The sequence below is a fragment of the Panthera onca genome, chromosome B4 (assembly GCF_046562875.1).
Source record: "Panthera onca isolate mPanOnc1 chromosome B4, mPanOnc1 haplotype 2, whole genome shotgun sequence".
Taxonomy (NCBI): domain Eukaryota; kingdom Metazoa; phylum Chordata; class Mammalia; order Carnivora; family Felidae; genus Panthera; species Panthera onca.
Window position 1 is genome coordinate 130,943,093 of NC_138345.1, and position 21,651 is coordinate 130,964,743.

At 61.8% G+C, this 21,651-nt stretch overlaps 1 protein-coding gene across 3 annotated transcripts; it reads left to right on the forward strand.

The window, feature by feature from the left end:
• Nucleotides 1–271: 271 nt before the first annotated feature.
• Nucleotides 272–19,781, forward strand: GGA1 (golgi associated, gamma adaptin ear containing, ARF binding protein 1). Of its 3 annotated transcripts, none has more exons than XM_078449467.2 (17): nucleotides 272–422; nucleotides 4,435–4,519; nucleotides 5,722–5,797; nucleotides 7,230–7,328; nucleotides 8,395–8,518; nucleotides 8,961–9,061; nucleotides 9,746–9,826; nucleotides 10,706–10,846; nucleotides 10,924–11,005; nucleotides 12,244–12,351; nucleotides 13,085–13,237; nucleotides 16,030–16,094; nucleotides 16,549–16,715; nucleotides 17,121–17,314; nucleotides 18,188–18,357; nucleotides 18,576–18,686; nucleotides 18,780–19,781. In XM_078449467.2, exons 4-17 carry the CDS (start codon nucleotides 7,245–7,247, stop codon nucleotides 18,888–18,890), a joined length of 1,692 nt encoding a protein of 563 aa, XP_078305593.1. In that variant the 5' UTR covers nucleotides 272–422; nucleotides 4,435–4,519; nucleotides 5,722–5,797; nucleotides 7,230–7,244; the 3' UTR covers nucleotides 18,891–19,781. The 3 variants fall into 3 exon arrangements, with proteins under 3 accessions (XP_078305593.1, XP_060512381.1, XP_078305592.1); XM_060656398.3 differs by lacking the exon at nucleotides 272–422 and adding an exon at nucleotides 474–710; XM_078449466.2 differs by lacking the exon at nucleotides 272–422 and adding an exon at nucleotides 790–960.
• Nucleotides 19,782–21,651: the final 1,870 nt, after the last annotated feature.

Genomic DNA, 21,651 nt, shown 5'->3' on the forward strand with positions numbered 1-21,651 from the left:
GAATCAAAGCAGAGATAGCACGGGGTTTAGGCTCTGCCACTCGTGTGACCTCACACTATCTGGCTCGTGGGTTTGTTGGGGGGGGGGGGGTAAATACACTAATGCATAAAAAGTGCTTAGAAAATGCCTGGAACATTGTAAGCACTCAACAAACTTTGACTTCTTTTCCCAGCGGCCAACGTCCGTCATTGCCCTTTTAAGGGACCCTCCCACTTTCCATATAAGCGGAAGTACGCAGTGAGGGTTCCGGAAGTGACCTTAGAGCCCCTCAGAAACATGGCCGCAGAGCATTCTTCCGGAAGCCGTCACGGGCATCTTCGTGACGCAGAACGAGTTAGAGCGTCCCGTGGGGTTACCATGGTGCAGCTCTCAGCCCCCATTCTCTCCGCTTCCTCTCCCGCCTGAGCGCCGGGAACGGGAAGGCGGGCGTCGGGTCCCGCCCGCGACGTAGACACCACGGGGGGGGGGGGGGGGGGGAGAGGTTGGGAGAGCAGGTGACGCTCTAGGCGAGCTCGTACGAGTCTCTATGGTGCCGAGCGCTCCTGTGCGCCGCTCCCGCGAGTCCGGGCGGACGTTGCCCCTTTAATCGGCGGAGGGCGGTGCCGAGGAGGTCCCGCGAGAGCGGCGGGGGGCGGGGGGCGGTGCCGAGGCTGGGGGCCTGTGGCGGATGGAGCCCGCGATGGAGCCGGAGACTCTGGAGGCGCGAATCAGTGAGTGTCCGGGAGGGGCGCGGGCCGGACCGGAACCGGAACCGGGGGCACGAGGCGGGCCCCTTCCCGGCGGGGGCGGGGTACGCGGCGCCCCCTCCCCACGCTCCGCCTCCGGCCCAGGAGAGGCGGCGCCCCGAGCCGGTCCCTCCGACCCTGGGGCGAAGGAAGACCCCCGGCAGCTGCGTGGACCGTCGCTGGGAGCGGGCGCCGCCCACCTATCCGATCCTCGGGCCGGGACCCTCGGGGAGCAGTGAGCTGCGCCCGGCTCTGTCCGTAGAACCCCCAGGACGGAGACTGTAGTCCCCAAAGCCCCGAGGCCCACACTTCTCCCCTGAAGAGCGGGCCCTCCGAGCCATTCTCTTGGGCCCGTGAGGGAGCAAGCCAGCGGCCCCCAAGGCTGCAACTCAGACCCGGGCGGGAGGGCTCCTACTCTCCGCGGGCCCCAGATCGTCCACTCTGGCTCTGCATGGCGTGATTCCCTCCTAGCCGTTCTTTGAGTCTGCAGCTCCTCTCAGATTTGCTCGCTTCCTCGCCCAGGAGGGGAGGACTCACTGGCCCATCTGATCCTCCAAGCTCTGGCCGTGCAATGAGAAACCTTCAAACCCTATAGGCTGGACGGGGTCCCGTTTGAGACTCCAGAAGTAATATCAAGCTCTGTATCACTAGCCTCGGCCCAGCCCCTCAGATTCTGTACCTCCACCCAAGACTCTTCCCAGCTCTTGCTGACCTTCCTCCAGAGGCCCCTGAACCCCTTTCTCTGTGGCTTCTCAGGCGCGGGTTCCTATTACTCAGGCTTCTGAATCTCCATAACCACCTGACCTCCCTATCCCACACTGCTGATGGAGCTCCTCGGCTCTCACAGCTTTCCTACTGGACTCTCTCTCCCTAGGCTAGTGACCGCTCCCTCCCAAGTCTTTCCTCTCCTTGGGCTACGTCTCTGCCAGGGCCTCAGGGAGACCTCGGTCTACCTTCAGCTCAGCCCCTCGGCCCCCAGCACACCAGGGAGCTGCACAGGGTGGTTTGGGGTCACGGCCAGCCCTTTTTGAGCCAGTCTCTAGCAGAATTGAACTCTGAGGTTGGCCCCAGAACAACAACATTTCCAGGCGTGTTTCAGAGTCCCGTCTGGCCAGTGGAGGGGGAGGGCGTGGAGAGGAGGCACTCGGAGGCCATGGAGACTGTTCCAGAATGCCCAGGTGTCAGCAGCAACTTGGGAGGACGGGCAGGGCCCTGGCTGACAGATCTGACATATCTCAGGACTTGAGGGTGATGCAGAACTGTCTCATGTTTAGCAAAGAACGGGATTTTCCGAGAGTCCAGAAAGAGTCCGATCTGAGAAACAGGAGCCAGGACCCCTGGGTTTGGCCATAGGGCTGGACTCTAATAGACTGAGGCCAAGATTGTTTTCTCTTTTTCTTCCCCTTTCTGCACTAGCAAAATTGCAAGCTCTTTCCTTGCAGTGGTTGGAGGTAAAGAGTAGCTTCTTGTAGGTAAACGACGATATTGTCGCCGCTGTGTAGAGACAGGGGACAGTCATGCTCTGTTGTGAAACACTTCCCCCTTGCCCTCCCTGGGTGTTCTCCCTTACTGCCTGCTGGGGATTTGGGGCTCAGGCCAGCGAGGTTGGTCAGCTCTCCTTGGACCCAGCGGCTCTTACTCGGAGCCAGATGCAAGGGAGAAAGCTGATGTCTCATGATGCCACCGCTTTTTCCTCCCTGGCTTCTGACTCAGGACAGTTTCTAGAACTAGCTTCTCTGTCCTCACTCAGACTCATGTGTCTGCCATTTTTAAAAGACTTCCTGTTTTAGGGTCCCCCAGGCAGATGTCATTGAGAGGGCCAGCTCTAACCCCATTCTATCTTTCTAAATCCAGACTGGTGTTCCCCAGCCTCTGGCCATGTTGGGGGGGCCGGGAGACAGAGTAGACCGCCACACTTTCCCTTGGTGGGGGGGTGATGGTTATTCCTGGGTGGTCAACAGGGGCTTTCTTTCTCCGAGGGACTAGAGGGCTTTGCAAGGCTCCTGGAACAGAGGTTTCTATCCAGAGAGAAAATGCTTCATTCACATCTCTGCTCAGCTGTACCTCCTCTGAGAGCTCTCCCAGAGAGAGAAGTGCCCCCCCCCCAAAAAAAACACTTTCTATACCTTCTCCTTGCTTTGAGTTTCTTTATGGTACTTCACAAGAGTATACAGCGTTATGTGTTTGTTTATCTGAGTAGTTGGTGTTTCTCTTGCTGGGCTGCCAGCTCCAGGAGGGCAGGGATTTTGCCTTGTTCACTCCTGTGGCCCCAGCACTCAAAATATTTATGAATAAATACAAAGTGAATAAATACTGCCAGGCGCCGGGATCCCAGAACTCGACCTCCCACCACAGCATAGGACCCAAGCGGGCAGGCACCACATGTTGGGTCCCAGCCTCCTTCTGGCCACAGATCCTTCTCCGTCCCACCTCCTAGGCTGTGTTTCCACCACACCCCCTGCTCAGTATCAGGCTTGAGGCAGAACAGGCCAGATAGGGTGAAGCTTAGAGACCGGCTCCGGGGAGGTAGGTGGTGAAGATCCAGCTCTCACCTTGCGTAAAGTATTTTGTCATCTAAATCGGTCCACCTTTCGCTCCAGCTTTACAGATGGGGAAACAGAGGTTCAGGGAAGTTACGTGACCTACTTGATTGTTTTTTAACCGGCATTGGGTGTCAGGGAGGCGACTGGGCTTGTGTGTCGCCCCCTCCTGTCGAGCCGTTTGCCCTTTCCCGGCCACTACCCACCCCTGGACTCAGACTCCCCCACAACCTGTGCCAGCGGCCGCTGAGCCCTCCTTCCTTCATTTGTTTGCCAAGGGGAAATGGGCGTGTGCACAAGAGGCTGGGATGCGGTGCGACAGCAGGCTTGGGCCCACGATGAAGGTCAGAGCTGGGGGACAAAGAAGAGAGAGCTGATCCAGCAGGGCCGCCCTGGGCAGGAGCCAGGGTTAGGGAAGACTTCTTGGAGGAGGTGATACCTGAGCCGCACTCCTTCCAAGGTCCTTCACGCTCTGCCCTGTACTCAGTGCTCTGCCCTGTGCTCAGTGATCCGCATCTCTCCTCCTCACACACGGCCCCTTGCTGTTCCGAGGCATGCCATCCCCCCAGCCTGGTTAGCTCCCGCTTGAGTGTTGCCTCTTCCGGGCAGCCTCCCTGGCCCCGAGCCCAACCAAGTCCCCTGCAAGTGGCTCCTTTGCCTCCCTCTGTCACGCTGTATTGCGAACCTAGCTTCCCTTGGCTCACTTCCCAGCCACATGGCTCCTTGAGAGCGAAACTGTGGCTTCACCCCCCCCCCCCCCCCCCGCCGCCCCAACCTCTGGATCTGAGTGTAAATTCCCTGAGAATTGTGGGAATACTTTTCAGGAGCAGAACTAGAGGAGGTGCGGTCAGGTAGGCAGACAGACATGCAGCTGCAGAGGCGGGGGCACTAGGGAGTAGGGGAACAGCCCCTGAGCACCATCTCTAAAAGTGGGGCTATTCAGGGAGAGGCTGCAAGGAAAAGCCCGTGGACGGGAGCTCATCTGTCCGTTGACGCCGCTGAAACATCATCACTCAGGTCTTGAAGCTATCGGAGCAGGAGGTCAAGGGGACTCTTTTTGCCTGTTCGGTCATCCCCTCTATTCCCTATTGACCAACTGTCTTGCCAGAGGAGGAAGTGGGAGAGGCAGGGACGCCTCCCCCAGGCCACGACGGTCCTCTCTCCTACAGACAGAGCCACAAACCCCCTGAACAAGGAGCTGAATTGGGCCAGCATCAACGGCTTCTGCGAACAGCTCAACGAGGACTTTGAGGGGTAGGTGGCCTCCTCTTTTGCTCACCTACGCAACAGAATCCACCTGCTGGGCCCACGCCAGACCCTGGCCCCCGGGGCAGAGACCTCAGTGGGTCGAGACTCCGTTTCCGTTCCTGATGTGCTCACAAATTAACGATGGTAGTGGCCCTTCTGTACCACCTGTGGGCCACCCGCTAACCGAACCCATTTTACAGGTGAAGAAGCTGAGGCCCAGGGGACTCGGGTTCCCCACAAAGAAAACGGTAGTCCTGGGCTTAAGCCCACACCTCCCTGAGCCCCGGCCAAAGCTTTGTTGGGACGTGCTCCCCAGCTGGGAGGAAGCCAGTAGGCCCTTTGCTCCAGGAAGAACGAGAACCGCCTGCGTTAGAATTACTTGTCAAGAACGCCCCTTTGGGGGCTGTGCGCAGACGGGGACTAGACTGGCAGGGGGCTTGGGGTAGGTTTGCTGGCAGGCTCCCCAGGTGGTGAAGTTTGAGGAGCGCGGCTTTCCCTCCACCGCACCGCCACCAGTGCGGGCGCTCCGCTCCGGGAGGCCACGCATACGGTGCGACACGTGTGATCCAGAGTGCAGCCGCCCCGGTGCGAATCCCGCCCCTCCGTTGGCTGGGTCAGCTGGGCGAGCCTCCGTGCCTTCTCCTGTCACGTGGGGGCGATAGTCCGGCCTGCTTTGGAGGGCCGGAATGAAGGTCAGGCACGAAAATGCACGTGAGGCACCTCGTACGTCATAAGCACTCCGTGTTAGTTGTCGCCGTCACCGGTGACAGGCCTTTTACGATCCAGCAGACGATGTCACCACCTTCACCGCGAAGGTGCTCTGATTTCTCCCGGCAGAACGTCCTGTGCCCCCTCAAATTCCCAGGGAGCCGTGTCCGCCCTTCCTTCATGGCACATTGTCATGTTGTGCTCCCAGACGGGACCCTTGAGAAGGCCGTGGTCCCCTCTCCCGCTCACAGTTCTCGGTAACGCCAGGAGAGGGACTGAGCTCGTACCTTTTGAGGGTCCCTGGCCCCTACTCCCTGTCTGCCCCTGCCCTGTCCTGCTACAGCCTCCAGGCCTCTCCAGTCGGAGAAGGAGCAGGGCCTTTGCAACTACCCCACCGAAGCCACCGAGGGCTGTGCTCCCAGCAGGGGGGGTGTGGCCGCCCTCCCCTGGGTTGCCTCGGGCTCCAGCCGTTTGGGCTTTGTGCTGTTCCTCTCGCCCAGGCCCCCGCTTGCCACCCGGCTGTTGGCTCACAAGATCCAGTCACCGCAGGAGTGGGAAGCGATCCAGGCGCTGACGGTGAGAAGGGGAGAAAGGGTGTGCCGGCTGTCCCCAGACCACGTGGGTGGCCCCCCAGGGAGGCCAAGACTGAGGTTTTTGGTTTGTTTGTTTTTTTTGTTTTTTTTTTTTTTTTTAGAGAGTGCTTGAGCAGGGGAGGGGGGGAGAGTGCGGAGAGAGGGAGAGAATCTTAAGCACTCCACGCGGAGCGTTGGAGCCCGACACAGGGCTCGGTCCCACAACCCTGGGATCATGACCTGAGCTGAAATCAAGAATTGGACACCCTTGACTGAGCCAGCCAGGCGCCCCCACATCAGGCCCTTCTGTAGAGCCCAAGGGAAGGGTGCCCAAATGGCCTAGATTGGGGGTCTGGGCTGGCCCCTAGGGGCTCACAGCCTCCCACCCCAGCCCTGCACAGTTAGGCCTTGCGTGGGGAAGAAGCCCCTTAGGATCATCTGGCCCACGGGTTGCCTGCTCCAGCTCTGTGTCAGATCTCTGGGAGGCCAGTTAACCTACTGAATGAGCCCCCCCCCCCCCCCCCCAGGCCTGCTGAATCTGAGTTCCTTTGGCATCCGCACCCAGGAATCTGCATGCCTATAAAGCTCCCCAGGTGCCTTGTAGAGTTAACTCAGCCCATCACTGGTCTCCAGACCCAGGACAGTGCCGTCCTCCCCAAAGGCGGTTCAAGGGCTGACGCTGGACTCAGGCCAGAGTTTTTGAAGCTAGGTCAGCAGAAGGGTGGGGGGTGGGGGTGGGGAGGGTGCGCTGTCTGTGGCCCCCAGGCACGGGCCACATAGCAGCTCACCATAAAGCAAGGCCGACCTCAGAGGGTAAACGTTTTTCTGTTAGTAGTTATGTATTTGTTTTAACAAGATAGGGTTGTTGTTTTTGTTTTTTGTTTTCTCTACTACGGGCTAGTCCTACGATTCCACGAATACGTACTGTAAGGCAAGGTAAATGGTGCCTGTTGAAGTTTAGAAAACTACCAAAGGGGCACCTGGGTGGCTCAGTCATTCGGGCGGCTGACTTGGCTCAGGTCATGATCTCACGGTCCGTGAGTTCTAGCCCCGCGTCGGGCTCTGTACTGACAGCTCAAAGCCTGGAGCCTTCTTCGGGTTCTGTGTCTCCTTCTCTCTCTAGCCCTCCCCCATTTGCGCTCTGTCTCCCTCTGTCTTTCAAAAAATGAATAAATGTTAAAAAACAAATTTTTTTTTTAACTACCAAAGAAAAATAATAGGAAAATCATTCACAAGTGGTGCTCAGGTGTGGCCAGGCTGTGGAGGGGCCCCCTCGATGATGCTGTCACCGGCCCTCGAGGGCACCCGCCCCGCCTCGTGTCCTCAGGAGTCATTCTCGCCCTCCGAATGCCCATCCCTGGGCTTCCATGCCCTGGTCGAGGTATGGGAGGGGGGCTGCCTCCTCTGACCCTCCCTGGGGTTCCCCCCCCACCCAGGTGCTGGAAACGTGCATGAAGAGCTGCGGCAAGAGGTTCCACGATGAGGTGGGCAAGTTCCGCTTCCTCAACGAGCTCATCAAGGTCGTGTCTCCCAAGGTGGGTGCTCCCAGCCTGAGCTCAGGCCTGCGCCATCAGTGGGGGCGCGTTGAGGAAGGAGGACCCCCTGTGGGAGGCAACTGACTGCCCTCATCCTGGGGGCTCCCGCTAGGGTTCCCACTTCTGCTCAGTTGGAACTCTGCCTGGCATAAACACAGACCCTTGAGTCCAGGACAGCGGGGTGTCCAGAAGGAGGGCTCCCAGGCCACCCGGTGGCTGGTGGCTCTGGAGCCACTCTTGGGGCCACTCAGGCTTAGTGAGGAATGACCGTAGGACATAACGCGCAGCTGCTGGGCCAGCTTCCCCAGCACGGCCACTCTGCCTGTGACCTCTCCCCACCTGGGTCTCCACTGGAGGGTCTCCCTGTCCCCACCCCTCAAGAGTGGCCTCCTTGAGGCCTTGGATGCTGAGGACCCAAATCTGAGTGGCGGAGCCTGCTGATGGCCTTGGCCGTTCGGGGCGGGACGTGCTCCCTTAGGGCATGCGCGTATTTGATGCCCCTTGGGTGAGATCCCACCCCCTACGCCCTTCCTCCGTCACACTCCTCTCCTGACCAGAGCAGCTGAGTGTCCCAGCTGGTCCCCCATTCTCTTCCCAGGAGGCGACTAGTGTGAGATCCAGTTCCCTCAGCCTAGTTTGCTGCTGAGAGAGACTGTGCGTGGGACCCAGGGCTGAGCTCGGTTCCACACCTGCCCCTTCCCTGGCCAGCCCCAAGCCAGGTGGCTCCTTCCTGAGGTCACAGAGTTAAGCCATAGCGGACTGGCCGGAGGCAGGCGCTGGGCTCTGCGCCTTACCTGTGTCAGCCCTGCGTCCTTACCGTGATGCCACCGCCGTCATCCCCACCTGACAGGTGGGGAAACAGACGCTCAGGGCTGGCCCGGCTAGTGCGCGGCAGAGCTAGGAGGTGAGCTCAGTCCGCCAGGCTGGTTGGGTGGGACGGAAGGGCCCCGCAGGCCGAGGCTCCCAAGGGGGTCCTGGGGAGGCAGCCAGGTGGCGGCTGGGGTTGGGGCGACAGGGAGTGGGGCCGGACGACGGCAAAGGCCTGCCCTCCCCTCCGTCTCTGAAGTACCTGGGCTCTCGGACGTCAGAGAAGGTAAAGAACAAGATCTTGGAGCTCCTTTACAGCTGGACGGTCGGCCTGCCCGAAGAGGTGAAGATTGCAGAGGCCTACCAGATGCTGAAGAAGCAGGGTGAGGCACCAGAGGGGGGGCTGTGACCAGCACCCCCTTCCCTCCTACCCGAGCTGGGGCTCCGGCAGCTTCTGGCAGCAAGGTCGTGGCTCTGCCCTTTAACTTCTCAAGAACATAGAGCTATGGGGCCTTTTTATGGCTCTGTCTGAAGCTAGGTTGGGTGGAGAGAAGGTGAGTGTGGGTCAAACTTCCCCTCAGAGAGTGGCCCCCATGGAGTGGCCTCAAAATGTGGGTGCCTAAATGCCACCACACAGTTTGACATTGTAGTTCAGGAGCCGATTGTGGCCCACTGGAGTCCAGAGCCAGCATGCAGGAGAGACTGTCCTCCACCCTCCATTCTACCCTGGCCACCCCCACCCCCCCCCCCACCCCCCCGCCCAGTTTCATTCCACACTCTAGCCCTGGGCACGGTTGACGGCCTTCCCACCACCGTCTACTCCAGGGATCGTGAAGTCAGACCCCAAGCTTCCAGATGATGCTGCCTTTCCCCTTCCTCCTCCACGACCCAAGAATGTGATCTTTGAAGATGAGGAGAAGTCTAAGGTGAGCTTCCAGGGAGGGGCAGATGAGGACCCTCAGGCCCACTTGGCCATGAATTCCAGGCCCGGCCATGAATTCCAGGCCCTTCCCTGAAGCAGGCCTGTGCTGAGCACAGTCATGCAGCGGGTGACAGGCACGGTTTATCCAGCACTTCTGTGTGCTGAGTACCTCCCGTCCAGTGTCCTTGCATTTAATAAACACAAGAGCGTGCCTGGTGTCCCTGGGATTGGTCTGAGGGCATTTTATAGGCTGGGCAGGAGTTTGTGTATTTTTGTCTTTGACCCTTTCAATGATAATTTTATTAACTTTGTGTTAAAGAAATCATGTGCTCACGGGCAAGAAATTAAACAGCCCAGAGGAGGTAAGATAAAAAGTAAAAGCTCCTATCCGCCTCGTCCCAACCCCCAGAGGGCTTGTGCCGTTGAGTTTCTGGCACATCCTTTGAGAAAGATTCCCTCACGATGGTACTCCCACATCTGGTGCCATCCATCAAGAACTTGTTTGGGGAGCGCTCGCGTGCAATGCCTCAGTTGTCCTGACGGCCACCCCATCAGGTGTCGGTGGAGGCTCACTGTTTCATGGAGAGCTTAATAAGTGCTTTATGTCCCTCGGCCAGGAAGTGGGGAACCGGCACATGACCCCAGGCCCGGTACTGGGGTCACTGTCATGCCCCCCGTGTCCCTGCAGATGCTGGCCCGCTTGCTGAAGAGCTCCCACCCCGAGGACCTCCGAGCAGCCAACAAACTCATCAAGGAGATGGTTCAGGAGGTGATCGCTAAGCCCATGGTGCAGGGAGGAGGCAGAGTGGGGACTGGAGCGGGGCTGCCGAGGCGGGGTTGTGTGTACGCCTACGGGGAACCCTGGGAACCCTGCGGCAACCCAGCCAGAGGGCTGTCACAGCCAAGAAAGAGCTGACGGATTGGGGGACCCCAGGGGACAGAGCCAGGACCGGTGTAGGGGGGAGAATGTCCCAGCAGCTGAGCTGACCTGCTCAGGTTGGGCTTCTGTGAGGCTGACTGCCTCTTCTGTGATAAGGAAATAGAAATCAGGCCTTGCTAAGTGAAACGTATGCATATGCGCTTACTTATCGTAAAGAGGGAACGCTGCGCACTTAATATCCAAGCAAGTATGCGTATGTCGTGGGTGCGGGCTGAAACTTTTTTATTTGATGAGGGTAGGCCATCAAAGCTTCAGCCTAGAGACCTACAGGGAGGAAGTCCTAGGTGGTGTTCTGAAGGGCAAGCTGCGTGTCCTCATAGCACAGGGAAAGTCAAGGGTGGCCCCTTTCGAGGAGGGTGATTGTGTCCAATGGCACAGCGCAAGCCCACCTCTCGTCCCGCGAGGGAGGGGCGTGCATGGTAAGCCCAGGGGCACGGGACGCTGGGGTCACTGGAGATGGTGTCTGAGGGCCCCGGAGATTCTGACAGGCCCGTGCAGAGGCCTGGGACCTGAGGGCGTCGGCAGGAGGAGAGGACGTGAGCGCAGGGTCGGCAGAGGGCTTCTTGGACTGGAATGCCCTGGCCGGGGCACGAGCGCCTCGTGGCAGGGTCTGATCTCACACCGAGCCAGGAGACTCTGGAGTGCTGTAGGCAGTGCCTGGCTGAGAGCAGGCATGACCTGGGCTTTCTGGGGCTGATGCCTCCCTAGGACCAGAAGCGGATGGAGAAGATCTCAAAGCGGGTGAGTGCCATCGAGGAGGTGAACAACAACGTGAAGCTACTGACGGAGATGGTGATGAGCCACAGCCAGGGCGGCGCCTCTGCCCGCAGCAGTGAGGACCTCATGAAGGTACCCCGCCTCTGCCACCCGGCCCCCACCCTCTCCGGGTCCCCGCCGGCCCGACCCACCCGCCCTCCTGTCCCCAGGAGCTGTACCAGCGCTGTGAGCGGATGCGGCCCACGCTCTTCCGACTGGCGAGTGACACAGAAGACAATGATGAGGCCCTAGGTGAGCGCTGGGCGGTCAGCCCTGTCCCTCCGACCCCTCCCCCGCTCCCTTCCCAGGACTTGCTAACTATCTGCAGTTGGCAGGACCCACCACCAGGGGGCCCCCCTCCTCCAGCCCCGACCTTGGGTTTCTCCACCTCGAGGAAGCGGAGAGCAGGGGCTGATATGGTCATAAGATCCTGCGGGCCAAGCCTCTACTCAAGCCCACGAGCTGAACAAGCTGAAAGGGGAAGAATTGTCCCCATTTCACAGCTGGGGCTCTGGGAGGGAAGGGACTTGCCCAGATCACAGAGCATAACAGTGGCTGAGCCAGGGTGGACCAGGAACTCTCTCCGGATACTGCCTCCCTCCCTGCTAAGGGCTGGAAACTGAGGGCAAATCCCACAGGCCTCAACGGTTCCAGCGCGGGGCCCCATGACTCTGTCACAGCCACATATCGGGTTGTCATCCTTATTCTCTGCTACCACGTCAGCCAGTCTCTGGGGCAGCAGTCTGGGAACCATATTAGCCCTTGATTCGGTGGGAGTTCACTGAGTGCCTCCCAGGTGCCAGGCACCTGGTCCTTGCCCAGGCGACTTACTGCCCAGACTCCTCTACGCCTTGGCCCCTAAAGGGATAACATTGGTAAGGGCCTAGTTTGTGCCAGGCACTGTTGAAGGCCCTGGGGGCACGGCAGTGATTAAAATCAACAAACGCCAGGGGCGTCTGGCTGGCTCAGTCAGTAGAGCATGCAACTCTTGGTCTCGGGGTTGTAAATTCGAGCCCTGCGGTGGGTGTAGAGATTGCTTAAAAATAAAATCTTTTAAACAAAAATCGGCAAAAACCATATTCTCCATGGAGCTTGTAGCCTAACGAGAGGAGAGAGGCAGTGGGCAGTGACCATTTGTCAGATGGTGGTCAGTGACGTGGAGAACAGCCGGCAGGGAGGGGACTGGGGAGTGGGGGTGAGGAAAGGCCTCCAAAGACCCCAAGGCAGGGAAGGAACGAAGCCACGCAGAGATGCGAGGGGCGTCCGCACGGCAGAGCCAGTGTGGAGGCTGAGGCCAGAGCATGCCGCCGTGTTCGGGGTGGTGGGGACGGTGGATGAGGACGGGCGGTAGAGGGTCTGAGTGAGTCGAGCAGACGGGACGCCCCCAGCCCCAGCCCCTCGCCAGCGCTGCGGTAGACGCAGGGACCTCCTCTCCCCCCAGAGGCCCCCGTGTTCCCTCAGCCTAGTGTCTCCCCTCCTGCCCCTTCCAGCCGAGATCCTGCAGGCCAACGACAACCTCACCCAGGTCATCAACCTGTACAAGCAGCTGGTGAGGGGCGAGGAGGTCAACGGTGACGCCGCAGCGGGCTCCATTCCGGGTGAGGAGACAGCCGGGGGCGGGGGGGGAGGGGGGCGCCAGGCGGGAGTGGCACAGAGCCCAGGGCAGAGCACTGGCTCCAGAGCTGGGGGCTGGGAGTGCCAGGGTGACCCTGGCCCCTTAAGATGAGGAAGGCCCCCGGGGACAGAGCTTGGGGGGAGTCTCTGCCAGGGCTGCAGCTGTGGGGGGAGGAAGTGAACATGGGGCAGAGGGGGAGGGAGGCAGTGTTTGGCAAGGACGAGTAGAAGAAGGAAGGCCTTTCTTTCACTTGATAAATCTGGCACCTGTTGTGCGGGGCTGGATGGCACCCTCCGTGCTTAGTTTCCTTACCGCGAGGTGTGAGGGAGGGGTTGACACCTAAACGTGGCAGGCTCGGCCCCAGTAAGGGTAAAACGACATCCCTGGGGACGCACAGAAAGGGTTCGAACGGGCCCAGTTGGGGAGCAGTGGGGGTGGACGCTACCACGGAAGCAGCCGCGTGTAAGTGAGGCTTCAAAGGATGGGAGGCAGTTCGCCAAGTGGAGAGAAGGAGCGAATAGGTTCTGGACAGAAGGAACTCCCTGTGCTAGAGAAAGGGCCTGGTGGCAGATTTCGGGGGCAGGGCAGCCTGGCCAAGGAGGGGGAAAGAAGCAGGAGGGCTGTGAGCGGTGGGGGGGAGGGGGGGGCAGCAGGCTGGCCTCCAAGAGCCTGAGTGTCCTCCACGCAGGACGGGCCTGACTCTCCTTTCCTCCCAGGGAGCACCTCGGCCCTGCTGGACCTCTCAGGCCTGGATCTCCCTCCCACGGGCACCACCTACCCAGTCATGCCCACCCGCCCCGGTGACCCGGCCAGCCCCGAGCAGCCTAGCACCTCCGTTTCCCTGCTCGACGATGAGCTCATGTCTCTGGGTGAGGAGGGGGCCGGGCCCAGAGGAGGGCGGGCTGGCCGCAGGCGGCGGGGGAAGCGGGGGGATGCCCGCAGCATGTGAGGCAGCCTGGATCCCACGAGTCCCGTGGAGGGTGGTGTGGGCGTTAGGCCCATTTCACAGCCCAGGAGGCTGAGGCTCAGGGAAGTTAAGGAGTTGGCACGAGGTCTTCCAGTCAGAGGGTGAGACCGGCCAGCCTCTAAACCGACCTCTGCCAAACCCGCCACACCTCGGCTCTGGTGGCCTGAGGGAAAGCCGGCGAGATGTCTCCGCGGCAGGTTAGAGCCTAGAATTGGGAGCCGCCCGGCAGACAGTTTCCCCCACCCCCCTACTTGAGAGGGAGAGGGGCAAAGAGGGAGAGGCTAGGCCCCATAGCTCCAGAAGCTCCAGGGAAGCCGGTGCCAGAGCACCAGGCGCCCCGCGCCTCCAGCCGGTCCCAGACTACAGGTTCCAGAGCCACAGGGAACCAGGCGCATGCCTGGGGAGGACGCAGGGGGCACCCAGCCAGCCAGGCAGTTCTCAGGATTCCAGCTTCCGGCACAGCCCCCTCTGAGAGCTTGAAGCGGGAGGACGTGGTGACAGCCTCTTCACAAGGGCCCTGAAGTTACTTAAAAAAAAAAAAAAAAAAAAAAAAAAGTTGAGGTCTGTCAAAAGAATCTCAAAAGTTACGTTGGGGAACTGACTTGGAAACCAGGAGTCAGACGGTGAGCCAGTTCTGAGGTAAAAACCAGACCCGACGGACCAGAAGCGTCGGTGCGCCCGCATGCCGGGCGAGTGGCTTCCCTCACCCCTGCTGCCGCACCGTCTGATCGCAGACCACCCTCCTCCCACCACGGGAGTGGGCGCCACCAGCGTCCCTGCTTTCCAGACGTGAAAGGACAGCTCCCAAGGCTTTAGGAAGGCTAGGTGACATGCCCAAAGGGGGGCACGCGAGTCAGGACGAAGCGCTCGGATTCTGACGCCTTCCTCTGAGCCTCTTTGCTGCTCTGACTCCGCTCGGCGGCCAGGAAAGGGACATAAGGACCGGGAGTGCATCGTGAGGGATGAGGGGACGGCAGAGCAGGATGAGCTCCCCTCTGGGCCCCGCGGCTGGCGCCCTCTCCAAGGGGGTCTGCCCACAGCGTGTCCGTGGGCCCTCGTACGCATCCCATCCACCTGCCCCCTTTCCGTTCTGAGCTGGGGGTGCCTCAGGGAGAGGGAGGCCTGACCTGTTTTACAGAGAGGGAAGGATGGTCCGGTGACAGAGCGCACACGGGCTCATCTTCCCCAGCAGAGCCAGGACCGGGCGGCAGCTGCCCGACTGGGCCCGGCCCCCAGCGAGCAGCTGCCGCAAAGCCACCTTCTCACGAGAAGCAAGGTGTGCTTCGTACTTCCTGTCCCCAAGTTGCTTCAGTGGAGCCCTGAGCCTCCAGCATCCGTTGGTTTCTACTCAAAGGGAAAGGAAATGTGGGAACAGGAACCAGAAGGGCCAGGGCAGCACCCGCCCAGCCTGGGGGAATAGAGGAAGCCCTGGGACCACAGGGTCGGGGGGGCTCGTCCTAACCGGCTCTTTGTGGCAGGAAGGGCGAAGGGTGGGGGCGGGGCAGGCAGCGGGGACTTCCCGTCCGCCACTGTTGAGGCACTTCATCACATCGGCCTTCTTTATTAGTCACGACGGTCCCCTCAAGTCTTACAGATGAGGCCCAGGGAGGTGGGCACCCTCCCGAGGTCACACGGCCAAGCGGCAGAGCTGTGTTCAGACTCCAGCAGCGAGGCCACGTTCTGTCCGGGGCCGGATGCTGCCACTTGCCGGCTGTGTGGCCTCGGGCAGGTTACTCACTGGCCTCAGTGTCCGCTTTGTCAGCCCCGAAAGAGGGATGACAGCCCCACGCGCACTCGTCAGGATTGTTTGAGGATCGAGTGAGCCCCGCGTCTGAGGTGCCCGACGCTTCCGGGCGTGTGACAACAGTCACCGCTCGGTTGTCCCTGCTCTCGGAGAGGTGTGCCCAGAGGAAGAGGCCCGGCAATCAGAGCCTCCGGTGCCTTGCCGGTGCCTCTCAGCTCTTCAGGCTGCACCTCACCGATTCGGGATTCGCTAGCAACGGGCTAACTTGTCTTCTGTAGGTAAAGCCTGTGGCGAACTTGGCCCAGGGTATGCTTCGGGTCAGACCGGGTGGGTGACCCCCTGCCCTCTTCGAGTCGGCAGGCTAATGAGCGGAGCCATCCAGAGGGCCCACGGCTGTCCTTGGCGCCAGCCGGCCAGCCCTGTCGGCACGGCCAGGGCAGATGGGGTCTTTAGAGCCTGCCCCCCGTTCAGCCCTGCACCCGTGTCCCTGGGGACGCGGCAGCCCAGCCCAGCCTGGCTGCTCGGAGTCTGGGGCGCCGCCTGCCCCCTGGCGCTCGGAGGCCGTGGCCGCGTGGGGGCAGAATGCTGACCCCTGCTCGTGGACCCTCCCCCGGCGTCTCCCACTCCGTCCTCCCTTCCCACCATCCCTGGGATCTGGGAGCCAGCTGACCGCGAAGACAAAAGTCCCGATGTCCGTAGTTGAGGTGGCTTCGGAGTGCAGGAGTGGAAGCATAAGTGGGCGTGGGGAATGGGCCTTCAGGATCTTTGGTTCCTGCTTCTGCTCTGCTGCCGGTTCCCTCTGAAACTGGGTTTTCTCGTCTGAGCTAAGCCTCTTGGGGCGATACAGGGGGGAGGGCGGGAGCCAGGGACCCCAGGCCAGCACGCAGCCCCCCAGCTCCCTTGCTTCGGAAGACCTCTAGCTCCTTTACCTCTGTCTTGCTTCCCTTCAGGCCTAAGCGATCCCACACCCCCTTCGGGCCCAGGCTTGGATGGTGCTGGATGGAATAGCTTCCAGGTAGGAGGGCCAGGAACCAGCACGACCCATCCTGAGGTAGGGTGGCTGGGACAGGCAGCCTGCAGTGGGCAGTGCAGAAAGAGGGCCCTGGGGCGGGGGTCCCCGGGGCTGAGGCTCCTGTCCTGACCTGGGGGTCCCCGGGCAGGCATTCTCTCCTCAGTTCCACACTCTCTCCTTGCGAGTCAGCGTTGAGATGAGGTGAGGTTCCCGTTCCTTTTCTCCTGGTGGTGACTTTAAGGTCCCTGGAACGTGCTGGTTTCTAGAGTAGACCCCCCCCCAGACCAGGCCGGCCCATGAGACGGGCGCAGGCCAGCAGGAGTGTCGTCCCCTTCCCTGCTGCTGCTTCCCCAGATGTCACCCGCAGGGAGGGGCAGGGGCCTCAGGGCAGCACCAGGCGACCCCAACCCCTCTTCGGCACCGCCCTACCCACCTGCGTGCTTTCTGTGCCCAACAGTCGTCTGATGGCGCAGAACCCCCCGCCCCGCCTCGGGTTCCCAGCGCGGACAGCCAGCCCCCGGCACCGATGTCTCTGCCGGCGAGCAGCGGTCTGGACGACCTGGACCTCCTGGGGAAGACCCTCCTGCAGCAGTCCCTGCCCCCGGAGTCCCAACAAGTGCGGTGGTGAGGGCACAGCCTGGCTGGGGTGGGGTGGGAGTGTCCCCCGCCCCCAAAAGCATCTGCTTCCGGGCTCTCCCAGGCCCCGCGGCCAGAGGCCCGGTGCCCGCGTGCTCCCGTGAGCAGCCGTGGCTAACGGACCACCGCGTGCCAAGCGCTGCACTGGTCTTGAGGGAGGCAGCGGTGCCCGAGGCAGGTGCAGGGCCCATCCCGCGGAGCACAGAGCTGCGTCCCACCGGGCAGGGGCGGGGGACAGGAGCTGCCTGTTCCAAGGTGAGGAGACCAAGGCCAGAGAGACAGGGAGGCCTCTGAGCCGGCCACCGGGGACAGCCGGGAAGCCCGGCCTCTCCTGTGCCCCCGATCTCTCGGCCCCCAAAGATTCACCCCCCCAATGCCACGTCCCCCAACAAGGGAGAAGCAGCAGCCAGCCCCCCGGCTCACACTCCGGGACCTACAGAATAAAAGCAACTGCAGCTCAACCAGCTCCAGTGCCGCCGGCCTCCTCCACGCGGCGTCCCCCGAGCCCCCTGGGCCTCCGCAGCAGCCCACGACGACCGAGCTGTCGCTGGCCAACATCACTGTGCCCCTGGAGTCCATCAAACCCAGTGAGTGGGCCGGGGGTGCGAGCGGGTCGAGGCTGGGCCGGGTCAGCACGCCGCCCAGCAGCACCCCCACCCCCCACCCCCGTTGTCCCGTTGGGAGCGCGTGCCACTGCGTGACGCAGGGAGGAGCTCTGGGCAAGACCCTTGTCCTTCGCGGGCCCCCTGCTTCATCCTTCCCAGAGCGAGGGCAGCGTGCTCTGCACAGTCCAGGCCTCCACAGGCAAGAGGACTCCTCACGCTGGCTGCCGGGTGCTCCCTCCCCAAGAAGGCAGGACCAGGACATAGAGGTCCCGGGTCTCTCCAAGGTCACGAAACCGAGCCAGGATAAGGATGTAGGTCCAAGTCTGAGCTTCTGCTGCCCAGGGGCAGCTGGGGACCACTCACAGCCCAGGTCAGACGGATGAAGACTGGCCGGTCGTCTCGGCCTTGTCCGTCTTGTAGGTGCACCTTGACCAAGGGCATCACCCCTTCAGTGTCCCCAAGAAGTGGCCGATGGTGCCCCTCTCTTACCAGTAGGGAAGGCCCCGAACACCGGAGTGACTGTGCTAGAGTCACACGGTGAGAGCTTGACTCCAGCTCACCCATAGGCCTGCACTCCAGCACTCCAGGGCCATAGTCCCACGGCCCTGGGGGATCCCCCGCCGTCACTCAGCCCGGGGCGTGCGTGTCTTGCCTCCACCGACATGGTAGAAGTTCGCCCGCCCCGTCTAGGTGCCGGTCTGTACCCGTGGCCCCACTGCTTCCGGGGTAAAGGCGAGGACCTGAGTTTGTGGATTCGAGTGCCTGCTGGGAGCCGGCTGGACGTGCTTGGGCTCGGGCCTGGCACCCCCCCCCCCCCCCCCCCCACCCATCGCCCTGTCCCCTTTCCCCTGCCAGGCAGCATCTTGCCAGTGACGGTGTATGACCAGCATGGCTTCCGGGTCCTCTTCCACTTTGCCCGCGACCCGCTGCCCGGACGCTCGGACGTGCTGGTGGTGGTGGTGTCCATGCTGAGCACCGCCCCCCAGCCCATTCGCAACATCGTTTTCCAGTCGGCTGTCCCCAAGGTGACAGGAGCGTGCCTCCTTCCTCTCAAGGCAGGGTGACCCGGGCTGGACAGGGAGCCAGCCGGTGGGGGGCAGGGGGTAGGGGATGGAAGGGAACCCAAGGACAGAGCCCCTGGCCCCCTAGAGGAGCTGGCAGGTAGACTGGGCCTGGTCCCTCAGAGGGTGGGGACAAGAAGCCGGGGGCTCAGCTGGGCCCTGTCCCGCCCTGCTGTCCGCAGGTCATGAGAGTAAAGTTGCAGCCGCCCTCAGGCACGGAGCTGCCGGCGTTTAACCCCATCGTCCACCCCTCGGCTATCACCCAGGTCCTGCTTCTCGCCAACCCCCAGAAGGTGAGGGGCCCGGCTGTGACGACGCGCCGCTGTGGGGGTGGGGGCGGCCCCTTCTCTCACTCTGACCCTCTGCGTTCACTGTCTCTGCCCCAGGAGAAGGTTCGCCTCCGCTACAAGCTTCTCTTCACCATGGGCGACCAGACCTACAACGAGATGGGGGATGTGGACCAGTTCCCCCCACCTGAGACCTGGGGAAGCCTCTAGAACAGGGAGGGGCGGGGGAGAGGAGGGGGGAACAGGACTGGCCGCTGTCTAGCCTGCGGGGGGAAGGCTGTGGTGGCCTAGGACACCCTATGTTCCCACTGCGACATCCCCTGGGCCTGGTGCTTCTCCCCTCACCCCTGCGGCCCTCTCCTTACTCGTCTCCTCCCCTGCGCAGATGGACCCAGCTGAAGACTGGGCCTGGGTTTGCACTGCTGGGGACCTTGGCCACAGGGGAGAGCCTAGAGCAGGGAACGGCTGTCTGGCCCTGGAAGGACTTGGGGTCATGGGGGAGAAGCATGGCTGTCGGGCAGGGGCCAGGACCTCAGGCCCAGCCCTGACCCCAGCCTGGGGTGGGGTCATCCCCACCCGTCTCTTATGCCTTATGGGAAGGCCCAGCCATAACTTGGGGGCCATGCTGGAGCGGGAACCAGCTCAGGCCTCCTCCGTAGGAACCGGGTGACTGGCGGGGGGGTGACGCCTGCACCCCCAGCTCTTTGCACTCTCTGCTGTGTGGTTTGACTCTCTTTGCTTTTCTTTCTCAGTGGCCCTGTGGTCACCATCTCAGGGGGCCCGGTTGGGGGAGCCCCACCCGTCCCCCACTCCTCGTGGGGCTTTCGCTCCACCCGCCCGCCCCCTTGGCCATCAGGCTCCTTGCAGGGCTGTGGGGGCTGTGACTGCTGGCCCTCCGAAGGTCACGCCAGAGCCGGGTGGCCCCAGCTGGAGGCTCAGGGCCACTGGGGTTCCCGGTGCGTCCCCTTCAGTCCCTGGCCTCTGCCGGGGCCTCCTGTGGGCAGCTCACCTCTGCCCGTCCGTCTGTCTGTGGACAGAGTGGGGTCCGCGTGTGAGTGAGAGCAGGAGTATTTATGGAAATAAAACGTCCTTTTTCCTGGACCAGCTGCTCTCCTGGCCCTTCTGAGGTGGAGGCCGATGGGGGGCCAGGAGTGGGAGGTCCCTGGGGCCGCCCTGTAGACCTCTCCGGCTCTGTCTGTGGCGATCAAGCCGGGGTTCCTGTCCTCACCGCCCCCGAGCCCTTCACCGGAAGAGGTGGTGCTGAGTCACCAGAGAGCCGTCCCAGCTGGAAGTGAGCGGCTCAGACCCGCCAGGAGCTCCAGCTGCCGCAGACGCTGGCTGAGAGGCCCCCGGTTGCTCACAACTTCCTCCTGCCGCTTCTCGGCCCTCCGCGCACAACCGTGGCGCAGCACCGCCCCGGAGGGCCTTGCCTCGGCTTCCCCAGAGACTGCTCCCAGGAAGCAGGGTGCTAATTGCAGCTGGTTTCTAGAGAGGCCCCGGGGATGTTGCGCTGGGCCCCCCGCCAACCCCAGCTGCAGCACACTTACCCCTGGTGTGAGCGGAGTTCAGGCCCCGGTCCAGGCGCAGGGGGGAATGGCGTGGCCACCGCGGAGCAGAGCAAGGGGGAGTTAGCCCCGGGGATTGCGTGATGTGGAGCCGGCCCCACATGCTCTGCAGGAGAGGGTTCCCGTTTCGAAAAGTCTGGGCAAGGCTGCCTGCCGTTTGTCCTCCCTAGCAGATGATGGGAAGGCCTGCATTTAACAAGCCGGTTTCACTTTGCCCAACCTTGTCCTTCCCGGGCTGAACCTCTTGCCCATGGATACCATCGGGACGCGCTGGAGAACAGCCTGGGCGCTTTTTTCCGTTGAGCAAATGAGGCATGTTTCTCTGTGCCAGGCCTCACTGGACGCACAGGGTGAGAGCTTCCCATCGGCGCAGATCCCTATGGAGTGTCCCCCTCCCCCCCCCCCACCTGACACACACACAAACACAGCCCTCCTGCAGCAAGGCTTCCAGACGCCCTGACCCCTCCGCGCAACCCTCTCCCCCCCACCCCCCCACCCCCCCCAGCCACAGGGCCTGGTTCCTGATCCTTCCCCACCAGGCCAGACTCTGCGCGGACAATTGTGAGGTCTCTGAACGACAGCGTCTAGTAGGAAGATTCTTCTAAATGAAACAAAACTTTACTCCCTGTAATGCCGCCCCATCCCAGGGGCACCGTCCGAAGTACCACCTCTTACCAGCTGTGGAAGGGCTGCTGGTTGGGGTGGGAATGTGTGCAGCTTCGAGCTGGGAGTCTGGGCCTGCTCTCAGCGGGCTCCCTGGCTTGCTGTGTGATTTTCGAGCAAGGTGCTTCCATTTCTGGCCTTTGGGTTCCTTTTTTTTTTTTTTTTTTTTTACAATTTTTTAGATTTATTTCTTTTTCAAGAGAGAGAGTGCAAGCTGGGAAGGGTCAGAGAGAGAGAGGGAGAGAGAATCCCAAGCAGGCTCCGTGCTGTCAGCACAGAGCCCGATGTGGGGCTCGAACCCATGAACCCTGAGATCGTGCCCTGAGCCGAAACCAAGAGCCAGACGCTCAAACTGCTGGGCCACCCAGGCGCCCCCTTTAGGTTCCTTTTTGATAGTGGGGAGGGGCCCAGTGAGCTACAAGCCCCCGCTGAGGCCTTCTGGAGCATCCTTGAGCAAAGGGGTTCCCCAAGCTCTTGGCCTGGAGTGACCCAAATGCTCCAGGGACAGGGATACCCCTTTCCATCTTCCCTTTTTCCTGGTCTACCCGTCCAACTGTCGGCCATCCCACAGGTGCCGCTGAGCAGCCCCGTGACAGGCTTGGCCCTGCGGTCCGCTCACAGGCTGGCATGGAACCTATGAGCCGGGAGCTCAGCATGTCAGGGCAGAGCGATGGGAGGGAGGTGGGGCTGAGGTGCCACAGGAGCCCCGCATCTGTCTAGAGGGCTGGGGGTGGGGTCTAATC